This window comes from Arvicanthis niloticus, chromosome 14, assembly GCF_011762505.2.
Source record: "Arvicanthis niloticus isolate mArvNil1 chromosome 14, mArvNil1.pat.X, whole genome shotgun sequence".
Lineage (NCBI taxonomy): Eukaryota > Metazoa > Chordata > Mammalia > Rodentia > Muridae > Arvicanthis > Arvicanthis niloticus.
This window is the reverse complement of record NC_047671.1, coordinates 18,766,520-18,789,552: the sequence shown is the minus strand read 5'-3', so window position 1 is coordinate 18,789,552 and position 23,033 is coordinate 18,766,520. Positions and strand designations below refer to the sequence as shown.

At 39.0% G+C, this 23,033-nt stretch overlaps 1 protein-coding gene across 1 annotated transcript; it reads right to left on the bottom strand.

Annotated features, from left to right (window-relative positions):
- Window positions 1-9,807: 9,807 nt before the first annotated feature.
- LOC143434423 (uncharacterized) lies at window positions 9,808-20,131 on the bottom strand. Its single transcript, XM_076913049.1, has 7 exons — window positions 19,883-20,131; window positions 16,078-16,311; window positions 14,653-14,806; window positions 13,655-13,764; window positions 12,333-12,446; window positions 10,683-10,829; window positions 9,808-9,942 (listed from the first exon to the last, which is right to left on the bottom strand). Exons 1-7 carry the CDS (start codon window positions 20,129-20,131, stop codon window positions 9,808-9,810), a joined length of 1,143 nt encoding a protein of 380 aa, XP_076769164.1.
- Window positions 20,132-23,033: the final 2,902 nt, after the last annotated feature.

Below are 23,033 nucleotides of genomic sequence, written 5' to 3'. Positions count from 1 at the left end.
TTAAACCACCTTTGGACAATAGAGTTACAGACCAAAAATCTACAAGAAATCAGTTTGTTCCAATTTTTATTAAAACCACACTGTCTCTCTTGGAAACAGAAACTCAAGGTGCAAATGGTTTGCAGAGCTTCTCTGGTGATGTGCGAGCGCCACCTAATGCCCAGAAGCGGAGTGGCTTTCGTCTCAGACCTCGGCAGAGAGCACAGATGACAGGAGCGCTCTTTGGCCTGCCGCCTTAGCACTTTCTCTTCCTGGTATTCCTATTTACATACATCTACTCAGAATGTCTTCCGTGCGCTTTTATGCATTTATTATCTAATCGTCCAAACAAATTCATGACGCTGCAAAATGGCATAAAAATAACCAGCTGTCCCCTGGCTTCTGTGAGGTTCATAATAAAATGTGACGCATGTCCGCCACAATTTCTTAAAACAGTATGTAACTTTTAGTTCCGTGTATTTTCTTATAGGAATTTTATTTTACATTAGTTTCCAGAGTTTGTTCATGGCACATCTCCTAGTTTATGTATATTTTGTGCATCGCGTGTCACCTCAACTCTAACGCATTCAGGCAATACTTGCAGAACCTTCTCCTAATCTTCGATAGACAATTATCTCAGGCTAGAAAACATCCAGGTCACCAAAGCCATGGGAAATGTAAGAAAATGCTGCCCGTTGTTAGAGTCCTATGAAGGAAGTTCTCGCTTGCGAGCGAGGCTTGCTCACTCGATCTCACTCGCTCCTGGTATGTAGGAACCACAAGTCCTCAGTTTCCGTGGATGCTCTCGAAGTGAGAACAAGTGAGGTGATATCCAAGGGACACATTTGAATGACAGCGACAAAGATAAAGAATGCCAATTAAAAAAAAACTAAAATAGAACCTGATTTAACTGATTGGGTTGACAATGAAGAATGCTTTTGTTAATTAATCACATGGTGGTTGGAGTTTGTACAAAGCAATAACGTTAAAGCTTCGAAACGACGTTTGAAGCGCAGATACATGACAAATGCACGATGCAACATCTGGTTACTGTATCGCTTGCAATTACTTAAACCTATGACTTAAAAGTTTCGATGACAAATATGAAGGTAAGATGAAAAATGTCGGCTTTCAAATTAACTGGGGGTAATATAGACCACAGAGAGGGAAACACGGTACTATAGCATTAACGTGAAAGTTACCCAAGCGGAGTTCCAGCTGTCAGATTTAGCAGTTCAGATAGTTGGTTTAACAGTCCAGACAGTGTTGACAGACCAGATAGTTGGTCCTTATAAGCATTTTAGTTTTTTATCAGATATTTACAACCCAAGCTCCAGTACAAGTGACACCCTCAGGACTCTGGAATTCTTTTATAGGCTCATCCTGCTCTGTCCATTGCTTGCACCTTTGACTTTATTACTTAGTGTCATTTTTTTTAGATATCTGACACGCACATACCAGACCCCATTCTTTTCCCATTCATAGTATCCAAGGTTCTAGACCACACTTCATAAAACACTAGAGATGGTGGAAGATTTCCTTCGGAAGGATTCATGGCCATTAAGGTGGGCCATTCTGAACATTCTACCCTCCTTCCTAGAGACTTACAATTCATAATTTATTGTCTACATACTAAACTGATTGGACCACATTGTGGTATCCACCGCTGATGCCCAGCAAGTAAGTGTTCAAAGTGGCTTGAACCAGAACCAGAAACCTTACAAGAAAGTTCTAAACAAAATAGAAAACTATGCCCAAGTAAAGCTTATGCGTGAGCGTGTGTGTGTGTGTGTGTGTGTGTGTTCCCTGCTAAAATTGTATCTCTCAGCTGTCACACACTATTAATTGTCTTCCTCCATCTTCCCACATGCTTTCCCTAATTTTTTCTCTTTATATTCATTTGTTCAGAACTCCTTCAATGTGTGTTTATATACAGATATGACCTAACCTTCCCCAAAAAAATCTCATGAAAGGATTCCTATTATATTTCAGATATTGGGGATAAAATTGAAATTTAGATATGTGATGAAAATTTTCCAAAGTTTCCTAAGTAGTTAGACACAGCCTTATTTAGGACCTAGTTTTATCTAGTTGCAGATATGGACATGAAATATCATCAAACCAACCAGAAACTAGAGCTGAGCAGTAATGGAAGGGGTCCATGCTTGTCTGCTTGACAAAAGCTTTCTTGGGGGTGTTATAGAATTCCATAGGAAATTACTGGCCATTCTACACAAGCCCCATGCTTTTAATAACAAAATAAAATTTATATCTCATTTTCCTTAAGACAGCACCAATTCTGACGAGTTGTTCGTGGTGAACAGTTGCCTGCCAACAGCATCTTCATATCAACCAGTTCTGACGAGTTGTTGTTGGTGAACAGTTACCTACGAACAACATCTTCATATCAACCAGTTCTGACGAGTTGTTCATGGTGAACAGTTGCCTACGTACAACATCTTCATATCAACCAGTTCTGATGAGTTGTTCATGGTGAACAGTTACCTACCAATAGCATCTTCCTATCAGCTCCTGCTTGGGCACCGAGGTCAATGCACTTGGTATCTAAGAAGCTTACATAAATTCCTCATTTTATCATTAAAGACGTTCCCCTGCCTCACTTTTTGAGTGCACTGCAGGAGTTAAAGTAAGTGGGAGAAGCACTGATACCTTCTCAAGTAAGGTCATTATTCTTTGTTTAACCTCTCTGGGTTATTTGGGTTGATGCTAGAAAGACAGTTCTTTCAGGCCTAGTTTCCAAGTCAGGAAAAGAAAGGAACTGGATTGGGCTCTATTTCAAGTCCTTTACAGTTTTGTTTAATCAGGGCAGAGTGGGAGGGGGAGGGGTACTCTCAGTTTGCCTGACTTTCTTCTAGGTCAGCCCTGTAGCAGTGCCTGGAGTAGCTATGAGCACAGCTGGAATCTCCTGGGTTAGGTGGCCATTTCACAGTTCGGATGCTCCCTTTCTCCCCCTAACATACAACCAGAATACAGGACTGGGGTAGGGTCCACCCTCGGAAGGCAAGAGGACAGCTGCATACATGTGGCCTTTGGTAAACAGCCTGTAGTCAGAATGAGCAGGGACTCTCTCGAGGACAAGAGCAACAGGCATTCCTAATGTCTGCTTAGAGTCCATGACAGGTGATAAAACATACTGGCTGTAACATCAAGTCTTTGTTCTCCTATGATGTCTAGAGATGAAAACTACCAATTCAAGTTCATATAGACACGTGATCAGTGCTGGGAGATTCACCTCCGCATAAGCATCATCATTCGGATTAAGCGGACTATAACCAGCATCCCGGAACACTTAAATTCAGATTTCCTACACATAGTCCCCTGATAAGGTCTCAGAAATTGAGACCTACTCCATATACCTTTACTCTTGGGCTTTGTGGGTTTTTGGTACCCATGTGTTGAAAACGGTAAATATTTCATGTTGTAACTTAAAATTCTCATGTTTCAAGGGGAGTTTGATGCCAGTATCCATGGGTTGTTGTTTCTAAACTGGAGTTACAAACAGGACGTCCATGCCAGCAAACATAGGAAAGGATTCTCCAAAAAGATTTACTGCTCCCTCACTAGAGGGGTCAAAGATACCATAAGAGGACCCGCAGAATCAATCAACCAGGGCTAGGGGCTCACAGAGATTGGACCACCAACCAAAGAGCATGCACATACACATAAACATGCATAAAGACATGCACACACACACACACACACACACACACACACACACGCATGAAGACATGACTGCCCTTCTTAGGAGAGCTAGTAACCTCCTGCACTCTCCTCCACCATTTCTCCAGAGAAGTAAATGTCTCTAGGGATAATGATGTCCTGAGTTTAATATGTTGTCATAGCTTCCTCTGTCTACTAGATTCCTCCACATGTGTACCACATGCACTGAGGCACCGAGGACAGTGTTAGAGGGGAGTATGTTACAAAGCAGGGGAGAGCTGGCCTGGTCTTTCAGTCCCTCTCCTCTTGGATATGTTCTCAAATAAGTGTGCAGAAGATAAAGAGCGAGGACACAGCCTCCATGAGGACCAGACTTAAAGTATAGTCCATTCTATGTATATGTCCTGCATATTACCAGTGAATGAGGATGATGATAGATTTAAATTGTATTCATCTGAGAGGGTAAAATAAAAGGCAATAATAATTAAGGAAAGAGCATAAGGGGCTGAAGAGATGGCTCAGCGGTTAAAAGCACTGACTGCTCTTGCAGAGGTCCTGAGTTCAATTCCCAGCAACCACATACATGGTAGCTCCCAACCATCTGTAATGGGATCCAATGCCCTTTTCTGGTGTGTCTGAAGAGATCGACAGTATACTCAAATACATAAAATAAATAAATAGTTTTTAAAAATTTATTTCTCAAGAAAAATTTTAACTTAAAAACGAAAGGAGCATAAGAAGGAGAAAACGGTGAGTTTTATAAATATGATATTCAAAAATAAAATGTAGATCCTAAGGAACACTTAATAGTCTGTTGCAGTTACACAAACAAGCACAAGCAGGCACCAGAAGACCTAGACATGATGCCCCCACGATGCTCTTTACACAGCCACGTTCCGTGTGCAGAGACCCATTGGGTTATCGTGGGAGCTATCGTGACATTTGCCCATGAACACTTATATTTACTCTTTGAAAGTTGAAGGCTGGAGGTCAGCACCTCCAGTTATGGACCAAAGTAGATACCACCTGATTAGCGACATGTATGTACTTTATGAATACAAATGCTTCACAAGGAAAATATACAAGTCTAAATCTTGGACGGGAGAAAGTCCAAGACTTCTGCCCCAGTGTTTGGTCAAATGGTGGCAGTTTAAACAAACACTAACCCTATAGTTTTCTTCTTTGCTGTTTTGCAGCTGTCTTCTGAACCCCTCAGAGCCAGGCCAGGTGGGAACACAATGCTATAAACCTGTAAAGTGATCTCCAACAAATTATTTTATAATTCACACTTGAAAGATGATCCATCTAACGGGCTGAAAGGGTTTGTTTTTCTTATCGGATTTTACTCTTGTATGCCCAATAAACATAAATGAAATAGTTTCAAAGAACAACAGTTATTTGAGTTTCACCAGTACTGGGAAAATGCTCCCTAGGAACAAAAAGCATGTGGAAGCTTTGCATGAATCCTTTGAGTCCACGTTACCAGCAGCTTTTAATTTACACCTGATGTTGCTAACACCCATAGCACAATTCATGCTTAACACTGAGGGGGCGGGGGAAACAAACAAACCCTCCACCCTGAACTTCCCCATTTCCCTGGAAATTAAAATACATGATTAGTAACTGCTTTACATTTTGGGTAAATGGTCTTTTTTTTTTTGTTTGTTTTTACAGTGTTACTCTAGATTTATTATAAGTACAAACAGTTATAAAATCTTTCCAGAGACTTGTAGATGCAACTACATGCTCATTGGTGAGTAGATGAATTTCAATGAATACAAAAACTCTGCGTCTCCAGTGGCATGACTTTGATCACATGTTCCCACACAACTTTTTGCAGGCTTTGAATGAACACTCAGCTACATATGGAAAAAAATCAATCCTGTTTTAAAAAAAAAAAAATCTGGAGGTATCATCATCCCTGATTTCAAGCTACATTACAGGACTATAGTATTAAAAGCTGCATGGTAATGGCATGAAAACAGACAGGTTGATCAATAGAATCGAATCAAAGACCCGGACTTAAATTCACACACCAACAGACCCCTGATTTTTTATAAAGATGCCAGAAATACACAATGAAAAAGAGAAAACATCTTTAACAAATGGTGCTGGTCTTACTAAATATCAGCAAGTGGAAGAATGCATAGTTCTGTATCTACCATCCTGCGCAAAACTCAGTCCTCAACATAAAACAGATACATTGAACTTAATAGAAGAGAAAGCTAGAAGAGAAAGCGGGAAATACCCTTGAACACATTGGGTGAATGTTTTTCAAATGTTAAATTTCCTCATTGGCACAGCATGAAAAGTAGACCTTTGAATGTGTGCTGAGTCATCGGGCTGACTCTCAGTCAATAAAGCAATATCTCAATGAGGCAACACAGGACACTACTCCTGTCCCCGGACATAATTTCCTCTCGTTGGCATGAGACACTCTGCATCCTGAGCCCATTAGTAATCAGAACACACAAGACTATAATACAAAGTTAGAGTTAGTGCCAAGCAGGATCAAGCTGGGAAGTACGCCATCAAGATAAGAGATATGAGAGACACCTGCTTAGGTTCTTGGGGATTTCTTGCTTATGTCAGGAAATAAATAAATAATAATAATAGCAGGGGCAGAATTCAAACAATCTTGTCTGTGTGTTCAAATTTCAGGTACTAGAATGAAGTTCCCCACTAAAGCATGTGAGAGTGAAGTAACATTCTGAGCTTTGAAAAGCTTGACCATTAAAGAACTATTGAAATACAGGAATACTCTGTGAGTATCAGTGAAATGTCAGGGCATAATGTGAGTTCACTGGTGTCCTTTTTAAAGTATTTGTTGCTACCTAATAAAATCTGAATAAATAAATAATAATAAATAATAAATAAATAAATATTTTTAATACTCATTTTAATAGTTTGTAAAGGCCAGATGCCATATATATAATATATAGTATCATATATGTGTGTGTATGTGTGTACATATATATGTGTGTGTGTGTGTGTATATATATATATATGTATATATTATATATATATATACATATATATATATCGGTTCTGAAGAACTCTCCAGAGGTCAAGCCAGTCATGCCAGAAGGCCCTGAGGTACGCCTGTCTCAATCTCGCTGGCACTTCTCAGAGATAACAAGCATACACCACTATGCTTACCTTTCGTTAGGTGGGTCCTAGGGATCAAACTATTGTCCTCATGCTTATGAGTCAAACACTTTCCTAATGGAGCTATGAACCCAACCCTTCAGTATTAATGGATGAAATAAATGGAGAATAAAGTGGCTGAGAAGAACAACCTACACTAATTCCCTCTGGGTTGGGGTTGGATCTCAGTAGTACAGTGCCTGCCTGGCATGGATCTCAGTAGTACAGTACTTGCCTGGCGTGTGTAAAGCCCTGGGCTCAAGATTCAACAGAAAAGCAACAATAACAAAATACTTCAAAAAGAGTCAACAGTAGAAGAATTGCAAATCTTAAGAATATATCCCATAATAAGATAATATTTCAATAATATGCCATGCAATAATATGTTTGAAATAAAATGGCCCCTATAGGCTCATGAGGCATGGCACTATTAGAAGGTGTGGCCTTCTTGGAGGAAGTGTATCTCAGTTCACTTCATGTTGCCTGCCCGTCCAGATGTAGAACTCTCAGCTCCTTCTCCAGCACCATGTCTGCCTGCATGCTGCCATGCTTCCCACCATGATGACAATGGATTAAACCTCAGAACTGTAAGCCAGCCCCACTTAACTCTTTGCCTTTGTAAGAGTTGCTGTGGCCATGGTGTCTCTTCACAGCAATAAAATCCTAAGGCATATGCCAATTGAATTTTTCATTAAATAATTTGTATTTGAGAATTTTTCTTTTAAAAAATATATAGTTGAGTGGATCCCTACGGCAAACATTAACCATATTGTTAACCGGAAACCTAAAATGTTTCAACACCATAACATACATTCCTTAGGAGATAATAGAATATATTCAAAGATGCCTACAGGCAGTAATACTTCAAACACATAAAACCATAAGAAGAGATTATATTCAAAATTAAAAAGACAATATGATAAAAGTAGACAAAACCTTTCATTTGATGACCTCATAGTAATCTAATACAGCACTCCCTAGTACAAAAAAAATGGGGTTATAAACAAGCATATAGTAAGTAATTTTAATTCAAAGGTAAAATTTGCAGATAAAAGCTATGTACACACATTGTTTTCTGTCTTTATGACCCTCAGACTTCATAGCCACTGAAACAATTTGGAGATTTTTATATGAGACAACTTCATAGAGTAGCATAGTCATTACTGATGATCAATACACCTGTCTGAGCAACCTCTTCCATGTGCCTTTTTTTGTGCTATTCCCTGGATCTCCTCAACATTACCTCTGCTCCCAAGCACCGTTAAGCCTCTCTCTCTCTGCCAAGCTCTAACCTCAGGTAGGAAAAGGCAATACGGAAAAGCATAGTGATGTGGTTCTAAAGGACACTAGCATCTTCACTATCTGGACCGTCCCTGTTCCTACCTCATCTCTCCTCACCGGCCCTTCCCTCTACCCATAGTGACCTGCCTTCTCATTCTTCCATGTTTGTAATGACTCCTTCCATCTTCGTTCTAGAATTGCTTTTCTGCTCACAGATTCCGTTTTCTTTTTAATGTTGTGGCTAACTGTTCGTCCTCACTTAGATCGACTCCAGGAAATCTTGGCACCCCCATCCTTGACACCCTCTGGCTTCCCCAGAGCTGGGTTTACTGTTTCACTTATGCATGAATGAATGTGCATATCCATACATAGTGTGTGTGCACACATTTATCACTTATCATAGTGAATTTCACACCTATCTCAGTAGAGTATGTGCTCTTTGGGACAGTAATAATTTAAATGATTTTGTCTCTCTAATATAAACACTAATATGTTTCATATAATTAATTCATTCATTACTTGTCTCACAGTGCTTACCTTACAGGAATGAATGAATTAATAACCAAGCGCAGAGGCAAGCCATCATCATGTTCCTAAAGCCCTTTTGTAGGTGGCCAGCTAACCCTGTTAAAAGCTCTCCCTTGATTCTCCTGCACTAGTTATCATAGAGCTAGCCACTCAAATGAAGAGAGAGAGAGCTTTTTTTTTTTAATTGCATTATGTTCCATTATGTGTTAGGGTAATGACAAAAGGAAGCTGTGAAGACCGGCTGTCTCCTTAAGAACTTTATATAGAGGCCCTCAGTGAGAGAGTTCATTGATGCTGGCAACTAGAATCCCTGCTGAATACGTGACAAAGAAAATTAAAGTACGGATAAAATAGTTATATTTATAAACTATTTTTATTTAAATAATTGAAGTGGGTGCCAGCCCCAACCAGCTTTGGAAAGATGATAAGGTGCCCATGGGTCTTTATACACAGCCAACACTAGCATCAAACACTTTTCAAACATGGGAGAAACTTTCTAAAATGAATACAGATGGTGAGGTTACCAACAGAACCCAAATACATTCAAAGATAGCATTTAGTTCATAATTGTATTGTTGTTAAATATCTTCTATGACAATAGAAAATAAGTACGCAATTACTGACATGACTAAATTTTTGAAAATGTTGACATTATCAAAACTATCTCATGCCAAAAAGGACTGAGAATCTCCAATTTAAGGCATGGTACTAAACTCCTCAGACACAGTCTGATGAACTTGGATTGCTGTGCCTCAAAATGTACATATATAAACTAGTCTCTTTTCTGATTCCCACAGTGATGAATAATCAATTATGATACATAGTAATGATGTAACTATGATACACATGTAAATTTTACCTATGTGTATAAAAAAGGCTTATACAATACATTTGAAGTAACAAGACATATGTGTGTGTGTGTGTGTGTGTGTGTGTGTGTGTGTGTGTGAATATATATATATATGCATTAAAATGCCAGTTTATCAGCTACCCCAGAAACCTGAATTTGAAATGTTCCATTAGCAAGACTTTCCACACTCAGATGTGCACATTGGAGAGCCTAGGCCTGACTTGCCCATTGCCTCTCTTCATACCTCTCTTCTTGTTTTGTAACAAGCCTGACTTTCTTAGCAAGTGGCCTTTCTTCATCAACAACTGGCAAAGAACAGTAGATACAAACTCATGAGTAATTTAAGGCAGGTTGATGGCCTGGTCCTCTGTGAATCTGGGAATCTTCTTAAACTCACTTTGCTTCCTGAAGAAAAGCTGGGCCAAAATATGGTCTGAGGTGGCCTGGAGATAATCGTCCATGTCGAGAGTTTGCACCTAAGGATGTTAAACAAAAGGCATGTCATCGCCACACGGCTCAAAGTTAGTTCTACAGAGGCCTCAGGACGGCCAAGGCTTTGGCAATATGGTCTGGTACTTGGCCATCTAAATTCGTACAATTGAACTCCTGCACAAGGTGATTGTGCGTGCCAGTCTCCCCTGGCCATGGGGAACTCACCGTTTAGTTCTGAGGGAGAAAGTCTGATAGGAAAATGAGCTGAGATGCCTCCAGTCTTCCTTAGAAGGAATCATCAGTCCCTCTAAGAAATGCATCTATCTCCCTGTGAGCAAGAATGGGTGGCAGACTTCTCATGGTTGTGCACCTAATGGCCATCTGATGAGACAAGACTTACAGTCCAGGAAATGTTCCTGAAACTTCATGGCAACACTAGGTTCTCCCAACAGGGTGATGATTTCTGCTCCAACATGAGGAAGCCTATCTATTCCTGGGAATAGATATTAGGAATCATATTTGCCCACAAATGTGAATCACACCTTCTACTATCTGCTGTGCTGTAATTGAAACGCCTTTATGGATCTGTACACATTGATCCTTTGGTTCAAGGTTCAGAGAATTAAGAAGCGATTTAAGAGAAAATTGCTTTGCTCTCCTTTTCTTCATACATTTTTTCTCATCTAGCTTATTCGTCCACTCCTTCGCTCAACACGTGTTAATTAAGGTCTCCTTTGCCCAGACTCATGGCTTAGCAGATTACTGATAACTATCTTAGTCTCACCTGATCTCCAGTGCTGAAGGCGAGAACGAAGAGCAGATCCTCATCACATGTGTTCTTGATGTAATGCTGGGTTCCAATAGGAAAAAACACCACATCTCCAATGTGAATATTGAACTCTATGGTTCTCTGAGTATCAGTGATGCCCACCTGAGGGGAATGAACACACAGTCTCAAACCCATGCAGGATAAGTATAAACTGTGAAGAACATGCACAGCATAGCTTGTGGCTACTTAAATGTTCCTTAATACAGATACAACAAAGCGGTAGAGAAGTCAAAATATAGAACCCTTACATAAATGTTCTTTAAAGTCTGTGAGTGTATCCAATACACATAACATCGTGAATAAAAGACATCAGCTGTCACCTTCTAAAGAAGGTCACAAATTATGCACCATGTATGTCAGAGAGGATTTGTCTTCAGTATTCTGCCACCTACATGGCTTCATTTGTGCCATCTTTCATCATAGCCTCTGAAGAGTCTTCTTTTTAAGAGTTAGAGACTAGGGCTGGAGAGATGGCTCAGCAGTTAAAAGCACTGACTGCTCTTCCAGAGGTCCTGAGTTCAATTCCCAGCAACCACATGGTGGCTCAAACCATCCATAATGGGATTTGATGCCCTCTCCTGGTGCATCTGAATATGGCGACAGTGTACTTACATAAAATAAATAAATAAATAAATCTTAAAAAAAAAAAAAGTTAGAGACTAAAAAGCAGATAACTGAAACGCACATGACTGCAACATTCGTTTTTAATTTACTAAAACTTTCATTCCTTTATACAAGACTTTTGGTAATTTCATGTGGTTTTGTTCTTTCCTCCATGGTTAAGAGAAATGCAGACCATCAAAGCCTTTTATTAAAATTAGTTGGCAAAAACATTGTGCCATTGTAGAATATAATTTATTCTTACTGATTCATTTCCCCTTCTCTCTTTCTCCCATCATCCCCCTCCCCCTGTGGCCTTTCACCTTCTATCAACACCTTTCCAAAAAAAAAAAAAAAAAAAAAAAAAAAAAAAAAAAAAAAAAAGTCTTGTCTGGTTCATGAAACTCTAAAATAACCAATGTCAGATCCTTGTAGTTACACACTAGATAGAATGGTGTGTAACAGTTTGAGCACATAGGTAATAATCCAAGACAAATACTCTCTGAGGAGTAAAAGGGATTGTTCATAGTTTCAGCCAGACAAGTCCACTGATATCTCAAATGGGCCAGGTATATGGCCGTCATATGGATAGGGTATAAGACAGGCATGCTAATGTTCCGAGCCTTCCCAGGTTTCCCCTTCCATTCTTTGCTGAAAGACAAAAGGTTATTTCTATTTCCCCAGAGCAGAGCAGAGCACTTTGCATTAGCTAAGGGTGCACATCTGAAAACCTAAGTTTGTTCTTCAAGCCTCCACTATAAAACATAAATGTTTATCACTTCATAAATACTCTTACCGACTTCAGAATACAGAACCTCTCCAATCTCTTTGCCTCCACGAACAGGAAAAAGCATCTAGTGAGATCTACATGGTATCCTCTGCAGAAACAGTGTCCACTATGCCATTAGAACAGATTTCTTTTGTTCTCAATGATGAGATCGACAAGAAAAAGGCCCCTTTCTGCATCAAAGGAAGCTTTTACAGAAGTGTTTATTGAAAAATTACCTTTCCACATCCGCTCACTACATATCCCATTTCATTTGCATTGAAATGAAAATGTGGCTGTCTTAATCCGTTATTATAAATCCTGAGTGTATTCAAGGCAAGGGCATTTTGATGCTTTCAAAAGAAAAGAAAACACAGTTACTTAGCCAGCGTGCTGCTCAGCAACCCAACAACTCACAATACCATAAATACCTAATATGGATGCTGTTCTGCAAACGTCGTGCCCGCTCCTCATAGGGACTACATTCCTTACTCCTTACAACAAGCTTGCAAAGCTGGGTCATTCTCCCTACTTCACAGATGATGAGTGAAATATCTTAGTCAGTTGCCAAGAGTCACACAGCAAAGATGTGACAGAAATGGAGTGTGAGCGCAGGGGATCTGATAGCGCAACTATGCTACAGAACTGTTTTTTTTTTTCTTAAAAACAAAAATGGAACTCTCGCCACTCTCCACTCTGTTCACTGATGTGACTGCTTGTGTCAGAGAAGTCCCAAGGCCCCTGGGATATTATATTCAAAATATAAAAATAAGTGACTCATATGAGTGGGGTTAATTTGCATGGATGGAATCAGCCCTTGCTGGCTTAGCTAAGGCTTTACTTCTCCTTCAGTAAGAAGAAGCATGAATCAGATCTAAATCTTATATTTCATCTGCCTGGATATTCATCAATAGTTTGGTTTTTTTTTTTTTTTTTTCCTCTGTGAAGGAACAAGACATTTGCTGTAAGGTTTCCCCTTCTAGAAATGTCAAGGAATTGACATCCATGAAATCTTAGCAACAGGGCTGTCTGAACAAGATCTGAACAAAGACAACACATGCTAACAAGAAAGGGAGACATCCCTTAACAAAGATCAAGAGGCAACTAAGAAAGGCTAAGAGCCAGGAAATAGTCTTCCTCGGAGAGGAGCTCTCAAGTTGGTTAATAGCAAGTGGTCAACCCTGAAATTATAAACATATAAGGTTAAGTAAGCACTAAGCAGGTTGTGTGTGTGTGTGTGTGTGTGTGTGTGTGTGTGTGTGTGTGTGTACACGTGTGTGTGTGTGTACGTGTGTGTGTGTATATATATATATATACATATATATATGTGTGTGTATATATGTATGTATGTATATATATAACAATATCTAAAACAGCAGCCATGAATTTGAAAGAGAACAAGGAGCAAGACAGACATGCATAGGAAGGGTTGGCGGAGGGAAAGATAAAAGAGAAAGCAATATAATTATACTTTTATTTCAAAATATAAAAAAGAAATGAGTAAATGATAATTTTACATTGTTTAATGATAACAAAAAAGGGCATTTTTTTCCTTAACTACCTGATGTAGAAATTCACTGAAAATTTTTTCATTGTTGCTTAGTTCATTTCCATTCTTCCAATACTGTGCTCGCTGGATGACTCCCCCTGGAAACTTATATTCTTTTGAACCTGAATCAGAAGTTTAAAACAGTGTAACTTCCAACCTGAGCTTCAGGTGGACACCCAGCCAAACACAAAATCTCTTCTACTCACATAAAACTTACATAGTATGAATTGCTGACCCCAGGTAATATGAGCTCCCACCAGGCACAGTTAGAATCTATTCCACCTCCCAAACTGTCTTGAAATTTCTAACACAGAGAATCCTAGTACTCTTCATTCAATTTAGGGAACCTGGTAGAAAACTTGGTAGTTACCCCCAAACAAAACTCCGTCACCCATGAAGTCAGTCAACTATCCAGGTCTTTGTTCTCTCTCTCTCTCTCTCTCTCTCTCTCTCTCTCTCTCTCTCTAAATTCTCTGCTTCACAACAATTCCCTCCTCATAGCAGCCACAATGGGGTCTCCATCATCCCCTATTTAAAAGACTACAACAACCCTCTCTGCTCATCGCCTTGCCTCCCACATGGCCTATTCTAATCAGTCAGTAAAAGTCATCAAGTTTGGCATTTACTTCAAAAAGCAAAATTCATGGTATCACTCTTATTTAAAATCCTCAGTCACTTTTTTCTTCAGGTAAGATATAGTACCGACTCCTCATCATGGCTTCTAAGCCCTACATGGTTGGGAAAGTCCTCTGCCATCGATGTCAAGTCTTGCAGAACCTAAAACATCCCACCCTGCTTTGATATCCTTTGTTGAGTTCATTCACTTTAGACTGGAGGACTTTCCCATTACCTACTGTATTGAAAACAGTAGTGGTTTTGTTTTTGTCTCGAAAACTGTATTGTTTTGTTCAAATTTCTCTTGGCAATCACCCACCATGAAAAAAAAAATACATTCTAAGCTAAAAACATATACAAAACTTGACAAAAAACCATCATGAAATATACCATACCTTTAAGGTCAAAGAAGTATCTCCACACAAGGCTGTCAGGAGACTGTATATAACTAGCATTCATAACTAATTCTGCCAGGTTGGGAGGAAGGTTGATCCCCTGATCCTCTGTTTGCTTCTGGAATTCTCTAATGAAGTTAACTCCACCTTTGGGCTGAAACACAATCATAAATCACACATATGGCTATGAAACACTCAACAGATTTTAGTGACAGAAAAGAAAGTGGCAGAGAGTCTGGTAGCCCTAGCACAGATGGGCTTCCATTGACCCAGGCAGAACAATTTCTGATATTTATGAATCCATTTTGTTTTGGGTGATCAATATAAATTTTTACAAAAGCATGCATCATTTCCCATGCTTACCAATATTCTCCCTAAGAAACCATTTCTTCTCTCTGTCTCTAGAGCAGTAGAATACTGGACTCCAGTAAGCAACCTCACAAGTTAACTGTGCATATTCTTATGCTTGCCACTGAACCTTCTTCAGCTGCTAGGTACAGCAGTCACCTGTTCTACATGTTAGTACTGTGAGCATCTATGTTTGACCTTCTGTAACCAACATCAGTCATCCCCCTGTGATAATGTAAATAGGTGCCTGGGGAGATCAAAAGTAGTGACTGTAGTACTAATTTCCAGGAGCAAAAGTTATACTACCTTATCATACAACAGGGTGACAGCGGGGAATAACAATACACTATGAGCTTTCAAAGGTCAGAACGGAAGAGTTTTTGTTGTAAAAGATGCCCATTTGAGGAGAGAGATATGTTTAGCCTGATTAATATTATATCATATAAGCATGCATGCATTAAAACACCTTGGCATCTCATTAACAAACATTTTCAAAAGTTTGTTATAAAGTGCCAGTAATGCGGAAAACAAGGTCCTCAGCTGAAAATTAAGAAACTATGATTCCATCATTTGTAGCAAATTTTTTCCCACAAAAGAACGAGTGATCTTTTGACTCCTCGGGGCTATATGTGGCAGCAATTTTCCATTAATTATATCATAATTAAGCTGGAGAGATGGCTTAGCAGTTAAGAGCACTGACTGCTCTCCCAGAGGTCCTGAGTTCAATTCCCAGCAACCACATGGTGGCTCACAACCATCTGTAATGGGAACTGATGCCCTCTTCTGGTGTGTCTGAAGACAGCTGCAACATACTCATATAAATAAAATAAATCTTTAAAAAATTATTTGATAATCTTTCTACCAAAACATGATAATTTCATGGGAGGACCTTCATAAAAGAAAACCCAAAGAAATGCATTTTCAACTTTGGCCATTAGTAAGAATGCAAGATACATTTTTTAGTGTGCTATTCAATCATCACTGTTAGTTAAACTGTGGCTAGATCTTAGAACTGCTGATATTTACTCTCTGTGGCTGTGTAGCACATGTCTTCATGATTTTACCAGTACTGCATACCTTAAGTGACCTGGAGGCAATGTCTTCAGGTGTAGAAAAAAGCACGTCATCAACATCTAGGGTCTGGAGCTCATCGTGTGTAGAGAAGAAGAGCAGGAAGAAGCAGTCATCATGGCCCACGTTCTTTATCCAGTGTAGCGTATTTTTAGGAAAGAAGATCACTTGGCCAGCTGTGACATTGTATGTGGTAGCGACCTCACCATCATCATCAACCACTCCGATCCATGCCGTCCCCTAGGACATAAAACCATTAGTTTCACTTAAACCAATGTTCTTCAATCTGTATTTATCATTTATCATTTTTGTAAACCTAGTTTTCAAATACTTTTCCCTCTTCCTTCCATTAGCTTATAAAATTTTAATACATTGACTATTATATAACATGTGTGCAGTGTGTGTGTATGTGTGTGAGATAGAGTGTGTGTGTGTGTGTGTGTGTGTGTGTGTGTGTATTGTCTTTTGCCTCCATAAAAATTCATTTTTCCTTGAGGGCAATATGGCTCCCACTAAGATTCCATGCTCTAGAACTGATTAAACAAGTCTGAAACATGTTTTAAATTAAGACTGAAGCAATCTGTGCAAATTCTGTGCTGCTCACAAGTAACTGAACAAGGACATATGTTTGTATACACACTTTGGGGGGTAACATCAATATATGTGTGTTCCAAATAAGAAAACATTTATATACAATTTTAATCATGGAGATAATATAATAGCATATACTGAATATTTTTACTATGTCAGGTACCTACCTAAGCACTTTACCTGATTAAATTTAATTATTTCTTATATTAACTCTATAAAAATCATAGCTATTATCCTTATTTTGTAGATGAAAAAACTAAGCTTAGTTGAGAATATACATTTTCTTGAAGTTACTATATAAGCTAGTCAGTGACAAATATGGGATTTAGACAGGGATTTAGACACAGACAGGCAGGCTCATATATATATATATATATATATATATATATATATATATATATATATGCCATACTACTACATTATACTTGAAGTCTTCTAATAAGAAATGAGCCAGGCAGTGTTGGCCCATGCCTTTAATCCCAGCACTTGGGAGGCAGAGGCAGGCAGATTTCTGAGTTGGAGGGCAGCCTGGTCTACAGAGTGAGTTCCAGGACAGCCAGGGATACACAGAGAAAGCCTGTCTCAAAAAAATAAAAAAAAAATTTAAAAAAAAGAAAAGAAAAAAGAAAGAAATGAAAATGAGTGAATGTGTGAAGATACTGTTAAGTATTATAACTGAATCTAGGTAAATACTGGACATTTATATACTTTTTAGTTATATTTGTTTTGTGGCAGATAACATGATACTCTGAGGACACGTAATGTTTTCTTTCATTTTCTACTCTCTTCTTCAACATTTATTCATATTGTTGCCATTATTTATATTTTACCAGCTACTCATGTCACAAATAATGATGAATAAATGAGAAGTCTTTGTTCTATCCAGACATGCGCTCTGTATCTTGGGTCCAAATGTGTGTTAAAGAAAGAAGGAAAAAATAAACCTAGTCTAACTCAGTGGTTCTCAAATCTGCCTAATGCTTCTTCCCTTTAATACAGTTCCTCATGCGGTGAGCCTCAACCATAAAATTATTTCCTTCTTCATAACTGTAACTTTGTGTACTGTTATGAACCATAATGTAAAATATTTGCTATATAGGATACCCACAGATTGAGGACTACTGCTCTAACGAGTTCTGTCCTCCACACACATGTGACAACAGAAATATCCACTATTCTATCAGGGCACCAACCGAGTAGAGCAGAGGCAGCGATCAATGCGATGCTCACTGCTGGGCTGGACTCACCAAGCCCCCTCATCTATAGGCTCTCAACTCAAAGATGGTGCCTAGGCCCTTACCAAGTTACTCGGAGGCAGGCAGACACAATCTCCACAGACCTGTGTGATAGTTTTTTTTTCCTTCTCATCCTGTTAGTCCTTTGCCCTAGTTATAGAAGTCAGGAATCTTACAATTCTTCCAGGATCTGGAGAACACTCGAGTCAATATACTCCATGCTCAGAAACCGAATTACAAATTCCCATAGATTTATGAAATAGCCTCCTCAGGCCAAGTGGATCTCAGGACCTGTTCTCTACTGAAGCTGCAGACCACTTCCTTGGTGGAGTTTGGTTGAGGGACCCCTTCCAGTCTACTGAAAGTCTACTCAGCTGTCTTTCTTTCTCCTGCTGCTCTGCCACAGCTTGGCCAAGAGTAGAAAATTAGATCTTTTTAAAATTCTCCCTTACGTAGTTCATATATGTGGAAAAACATAAATAAAAAAAAAAAAACCTATACTTTATTTAATCCAGCCAACACTACTGTATACTTTTGGAAAAGTCTCTATATCTCACTAAGCTTTACATAAAAAATAATTAATGTTTGGTTTCATAGATGAACATCTAATTTCCTGTCCTGGCTAGGACTGTGTCAACTTGACAAAAGCTAGAGTCACCTAAAAGAAGGGAATCTCAATTGAAAAAATTACTTCCATAAGATACAGCTGTAGGAAATTTTCTTAACTAGTGATTGGTGGAGAAGGGCTCGGATCACGGTGGTAAAGCCATCCCTGGGTTGGCCCTGGGTTCTATAGAGGAGCAGGCTGAGCAAAGCCAAGGAGCAAGCCAGTAAGCAGTACCTCTTTATGACCTCTGCATCAGCTCCTGCCTCTAGGTTCCTGTTCAGTTTGAGTTCCTTTTCTGAATTTCTTCAGTTAAGGACTATGGTATGGAAGTATGATATTATAAGTCAAATAAACTCTTTCCTCCCCAACTTGCTTTTAATTATGGTGTTTTATCACAGCAATAGTATCCCCAACAAAGGTATCTCCCCTCTAGTAAAGCCAAATAAATGACAAAGAAGGGTCTCAACAGTAGAAAATATACCATACAACCGGCTGGCTACTAACCAGATAATAGAATCAGTCAAAACTATGAAAGTTCTGGAAGGACCTAGTCACGATTGCTTCCTCCTGTCAAGAATACAAGTGCCTGATGAGCACCTTTTGGAAATGAGTAATCTAAAACTCAGGTAACTATACCCATTTCATCTCGATTTTGTCTGTTTGACTTGAATTGAGAATCTTCTGGAGGGCCTAAACCACAAAAGCTCATTCAATGGCCTGATCTTGGAATCTGTGCTGAAGCCAGCATCTAGTTCTCTACGTCAGCTGCCATATTTCCCTGAGAGAAGCCACCATTTCTTTGATCTTTAGATCAAAATCGCTAATTTAGCTTTGACCCAGATGGCTAAACAATGACTTTATTTTATCTTTTTAGCTTTAGCAAAATGTATCCTTTATATTATAGTATAATATCAAAGTTAAACTCCATACCATTAAGCCCTATGGGACAGCTAACATTTATTTTGAGAAGTTGCTGCGTCATTTGCACACATTCAGCCAGTCATTCAACACTTTCATCCCTTGCTGAATCTTTTTTTTAAAAATACACAAATATGTAAACAGTATTAAATAAGAATTCATACTTAAATAATAGTCACATAAAATTATCCACTTAGAAATTAAAGAAAAATCATAGAGGGGGTCACAAAATTTATAGGGAAATTCAATAGTGATTTTTATCTTAACAATAATCTTTTTTAAAAATGACTTCATACTGAAGAAAGGCATACAAGAGTGAGAGCAAATTTGCTAAGATAGCCAATCTAACCAAAAGCCTGAACGCTTGTGTAGCTCTCAGTTAGGGGACTTTGCAACAACTAAAATACCACCTGGAGGACATATAGTGTTTAAGGACAGAAAGAGGACAACCTGCTTCTACCTGCACGAGATAGCCGTGTTCGTTGGCATTGAAGTGCCAATGAGGAGCCCGGAGGCCCTTGCTTTTTATTCTCAGTGTGCCCAGAGTCATCTGTGATCTCAGACGATTCAAGCTGGTGCCAAATGCCTCCTCTTCATCACTGAGATAGTCTTTGATGTTGTTCCGGTACCGAGCCCACTGGATTGCACCACCAGGGAAGTCAAACACCTGAAAAGTCACAAGCAAGCAAATCATCAGCATTGAGGCCATCTTCCGTGCTTCTGTCCATAAGGAAGTGTGAGCCCACTATAACCCACAGAGTAAGAAGGGGACAAATGGAAAATTGACGGGGAGTGGATTTTAGGGTTTTTCAAAAGGAACAGCATTCCTGTATGAGACTAGGAGTTAAAACAGTGGTATATATGCCATGCCATCAGCCTAATCTTGTTATACCCAGACACACACACACACACACACACACACACACACACACACACACACAATCTACTTTGACAAGAAAGCAGAAAGATCTCCATTTACAAGCTGGCATTTCTCTTCTCTATCTAGAGCATAAAATGATCTGCTGAAATTTTCTGCCTGAATTTACCATCAGACCAACTCTGCACTCCTCTAGGCCCCACCTTCTCATAGACCCTCCCCATGGAGAACAGTTTAATAACATGAAGTGTAAAGGTAGCTTTAAGATCATCATTTAGAGCCCGGTGTTCTAGTTATTCATACCTTGGACTTGGGTAAGTGATTAAGAAACTGAAATTTTGGATCAACAGCCTTTTGTACTTGGGAAACCGCTGTTTGTGGAGGTGAGGTTTCCTGTTCAAAGCGAGGCTTGGAGTTTACATAAACCAGGGAGAGAGTCAATACTCCTATTGTTGTGGTGATGAAGCAGGCCAGCAGGCACAGTAGAAAAATGCTCACCAGTGACCACTGCCTTTTCTTTTCCTAGGAGAAATTTTGAAGCCATTATTCTCCATTTGTGACGATGCGGAAACATTGTCTTCCTTCTGGAATTTTTTAAAAAAATTTTTGGGCTAACTTCAATCAGTATACTCTAAAGTTAGAACAGAGTATGAAACATTTAGGGCTTCTTGACATTTTTGAACCACATCCACATTAAGAAATATATTCCTATACTTAGACACGTATGTCTTACATAATACATACACATAACACACACCATCGTTTAGACAAATATTTACCCTGTAATATTTGTTATTCTACTACTTTTAAAATGCTATTCCTATACTCTATATGCATATCATTATTAATGGATGCAACCTGAAGTTTGTCTAGGTCCCTTTAAATAGAAAATACAACACGTTATTACACTGCCTGCTCAGATTGGTAGAGAAAAGAAACAGTAAAAACACCAATGAATGATCCACAAAAAGGATAAAAATTGACCAGAATGTATAATCTGTGAAATATTGCCTGTGGGAGGCAGTTACTATGAGCAACGATTTGGCCATTAAGGAGCTTCAAGCAGTAGCTAAGAGTTTTTAAGAAAAGGCAGTAGCAATGAGAACAGGGTCTCAGTGAGAGCACAGTCTACACAAGAATTCTTTCCTACGCTCTATACCAGTCAGGGCACAGAACCCCAGCATGCAAATCCCCACCTTACCAAGTTGGAGAGGGGACCGATCTTTCCCGCAGAGGAAGCTTTCTGTGTTCCATCTTCTTGCATTTCAAATGCTAAATTGTCCATTAGCAAAGAGGATCTAACAATCCACTGAAAAAGAAAGAAGGGAAGCACAGCTTTTGAAAATGGAGATTCCCAAACAGGGAGAAATGAGAGTTCCTAAGAAAGGAAGCACTTATATAGAGCTGACAGCTAAAGGAAATAAGGAAGCCGACTCCCAAATATTGCTTTAAAAATTTTCTTTTGATAGAGATGTAAAAAAGATACTGATAAGAACCTGCAATAGTCCCCAATTCCTGGGCAGCTGGTGACACATGCTCAAACAGTGACAATCACAGATAACCTTAACTTCCTCCTGGCACTAAGTATGCATCATAAGTTGAGTATTTTACAAGTAGAGTTTGACTTCCTTCTTACGGTAATATTGTCAGTTTCTCTAATAATTTCTCATTTTTTCAAATTGGGAAATTAAGCCATAGAGAGATGCTACCCAAATTCCGAGCCAGTCTCAGCACTGGGACTAAACACCTAAGTTCTCCCTTGACATCACTTCTCTAGGGTTTTGATGATGGACATGTAATTTAGTAAAATCTTTTCATATGCAAATCAGCTGTGCCTCTGAATCACAAGAGTTGTTCTTCTAATGCTTACGAAATTATCTTGTAGCTTGACAGTCGATTTTTTTCTGTTTCTATTAGCATATATTAATTATATAAATAATAGCTTTCACGGTGATATTTTCATATATACAATATACCTGTTACATCTTATAAAATTCACTCTGAATCAGTTTTCTTGGTTATGAGTGGAACATGACTACTCTGAAACAGCGCCTGTGATCCAAAACAGCAACACTAGGTCCTGTTTCTACTCATCCTCCCATCTTTAGTCTCCTATAAACATGACCAAAGATTGACTTAATTCCAGGCGATGTGACATTAATACATTTAGGGTGGGAAGAGGCCTTCGTAGCCTTAAATCTAACTTAGGAAATTTTTACCAAAAAAAAAAAAAAAATGTGTTAAGCTTTGTGCTCTGAGTGTTAGAATCTGTGCGTGGTCCTTGGTGACATCAGAAAGAATGGCTGTCTGAGAAGGCAAGAGAAGGCATTTGTTCCCTGAAATGCATTCTGGAGCTGAGCTCTCAAGTCCCAACAAAGACTCACTGAGAGACACAGTCAATTCCAGTAGATCCTACTGTTCTGGCTCATCCATAGGCAGATAGATCTAGCATAGACCAGGTGGGACAAATGCAAGCTCTACCTGGACCAAGCAGGTGTGTATAAATCTACACTTAACCGCTGAAGAGCTGACCTTTCAGCTTTCCTACTATGTTTATGGAATTTAAGGTGCACGATTTATCAGTCTGACATCACTGTTAATTGGAGATGTTTAAGATGAGTAATCTTTCAGATTCGAAGAGACATAGTATATACACTTTATATTACCATTATCACACAATCGTAATATTAAGATCATCAGAACATATTTGACATGGTTTATGTGTTCCTCTTCT

Excerpts from the sequence above, each read along its gene's own strand:
- LOC143434423 (XM_076913049.1), bottom strand. The coding sequence starts at position 20,131 with ATGGCCTCAATGCTGATGATTTGCTTGCTTGTGACTTTTCAGGTGTTT. Across the intron at positions 16,312-19,882 it reads AACACGGCTATCTCGTGCAG|GGGACGGCATGGATCGGAGT; the intron begins GTAGAAGCAGGT and ends TTTATGTCCTAG. Across the intron at positions 13,765-14,652 it reads ATACTTCTTTGACCTTAAAG|GTTCAAAAGAATATAAGTTT; the intron begins GTATGGTATATT and ends CTTCTGATTCAG.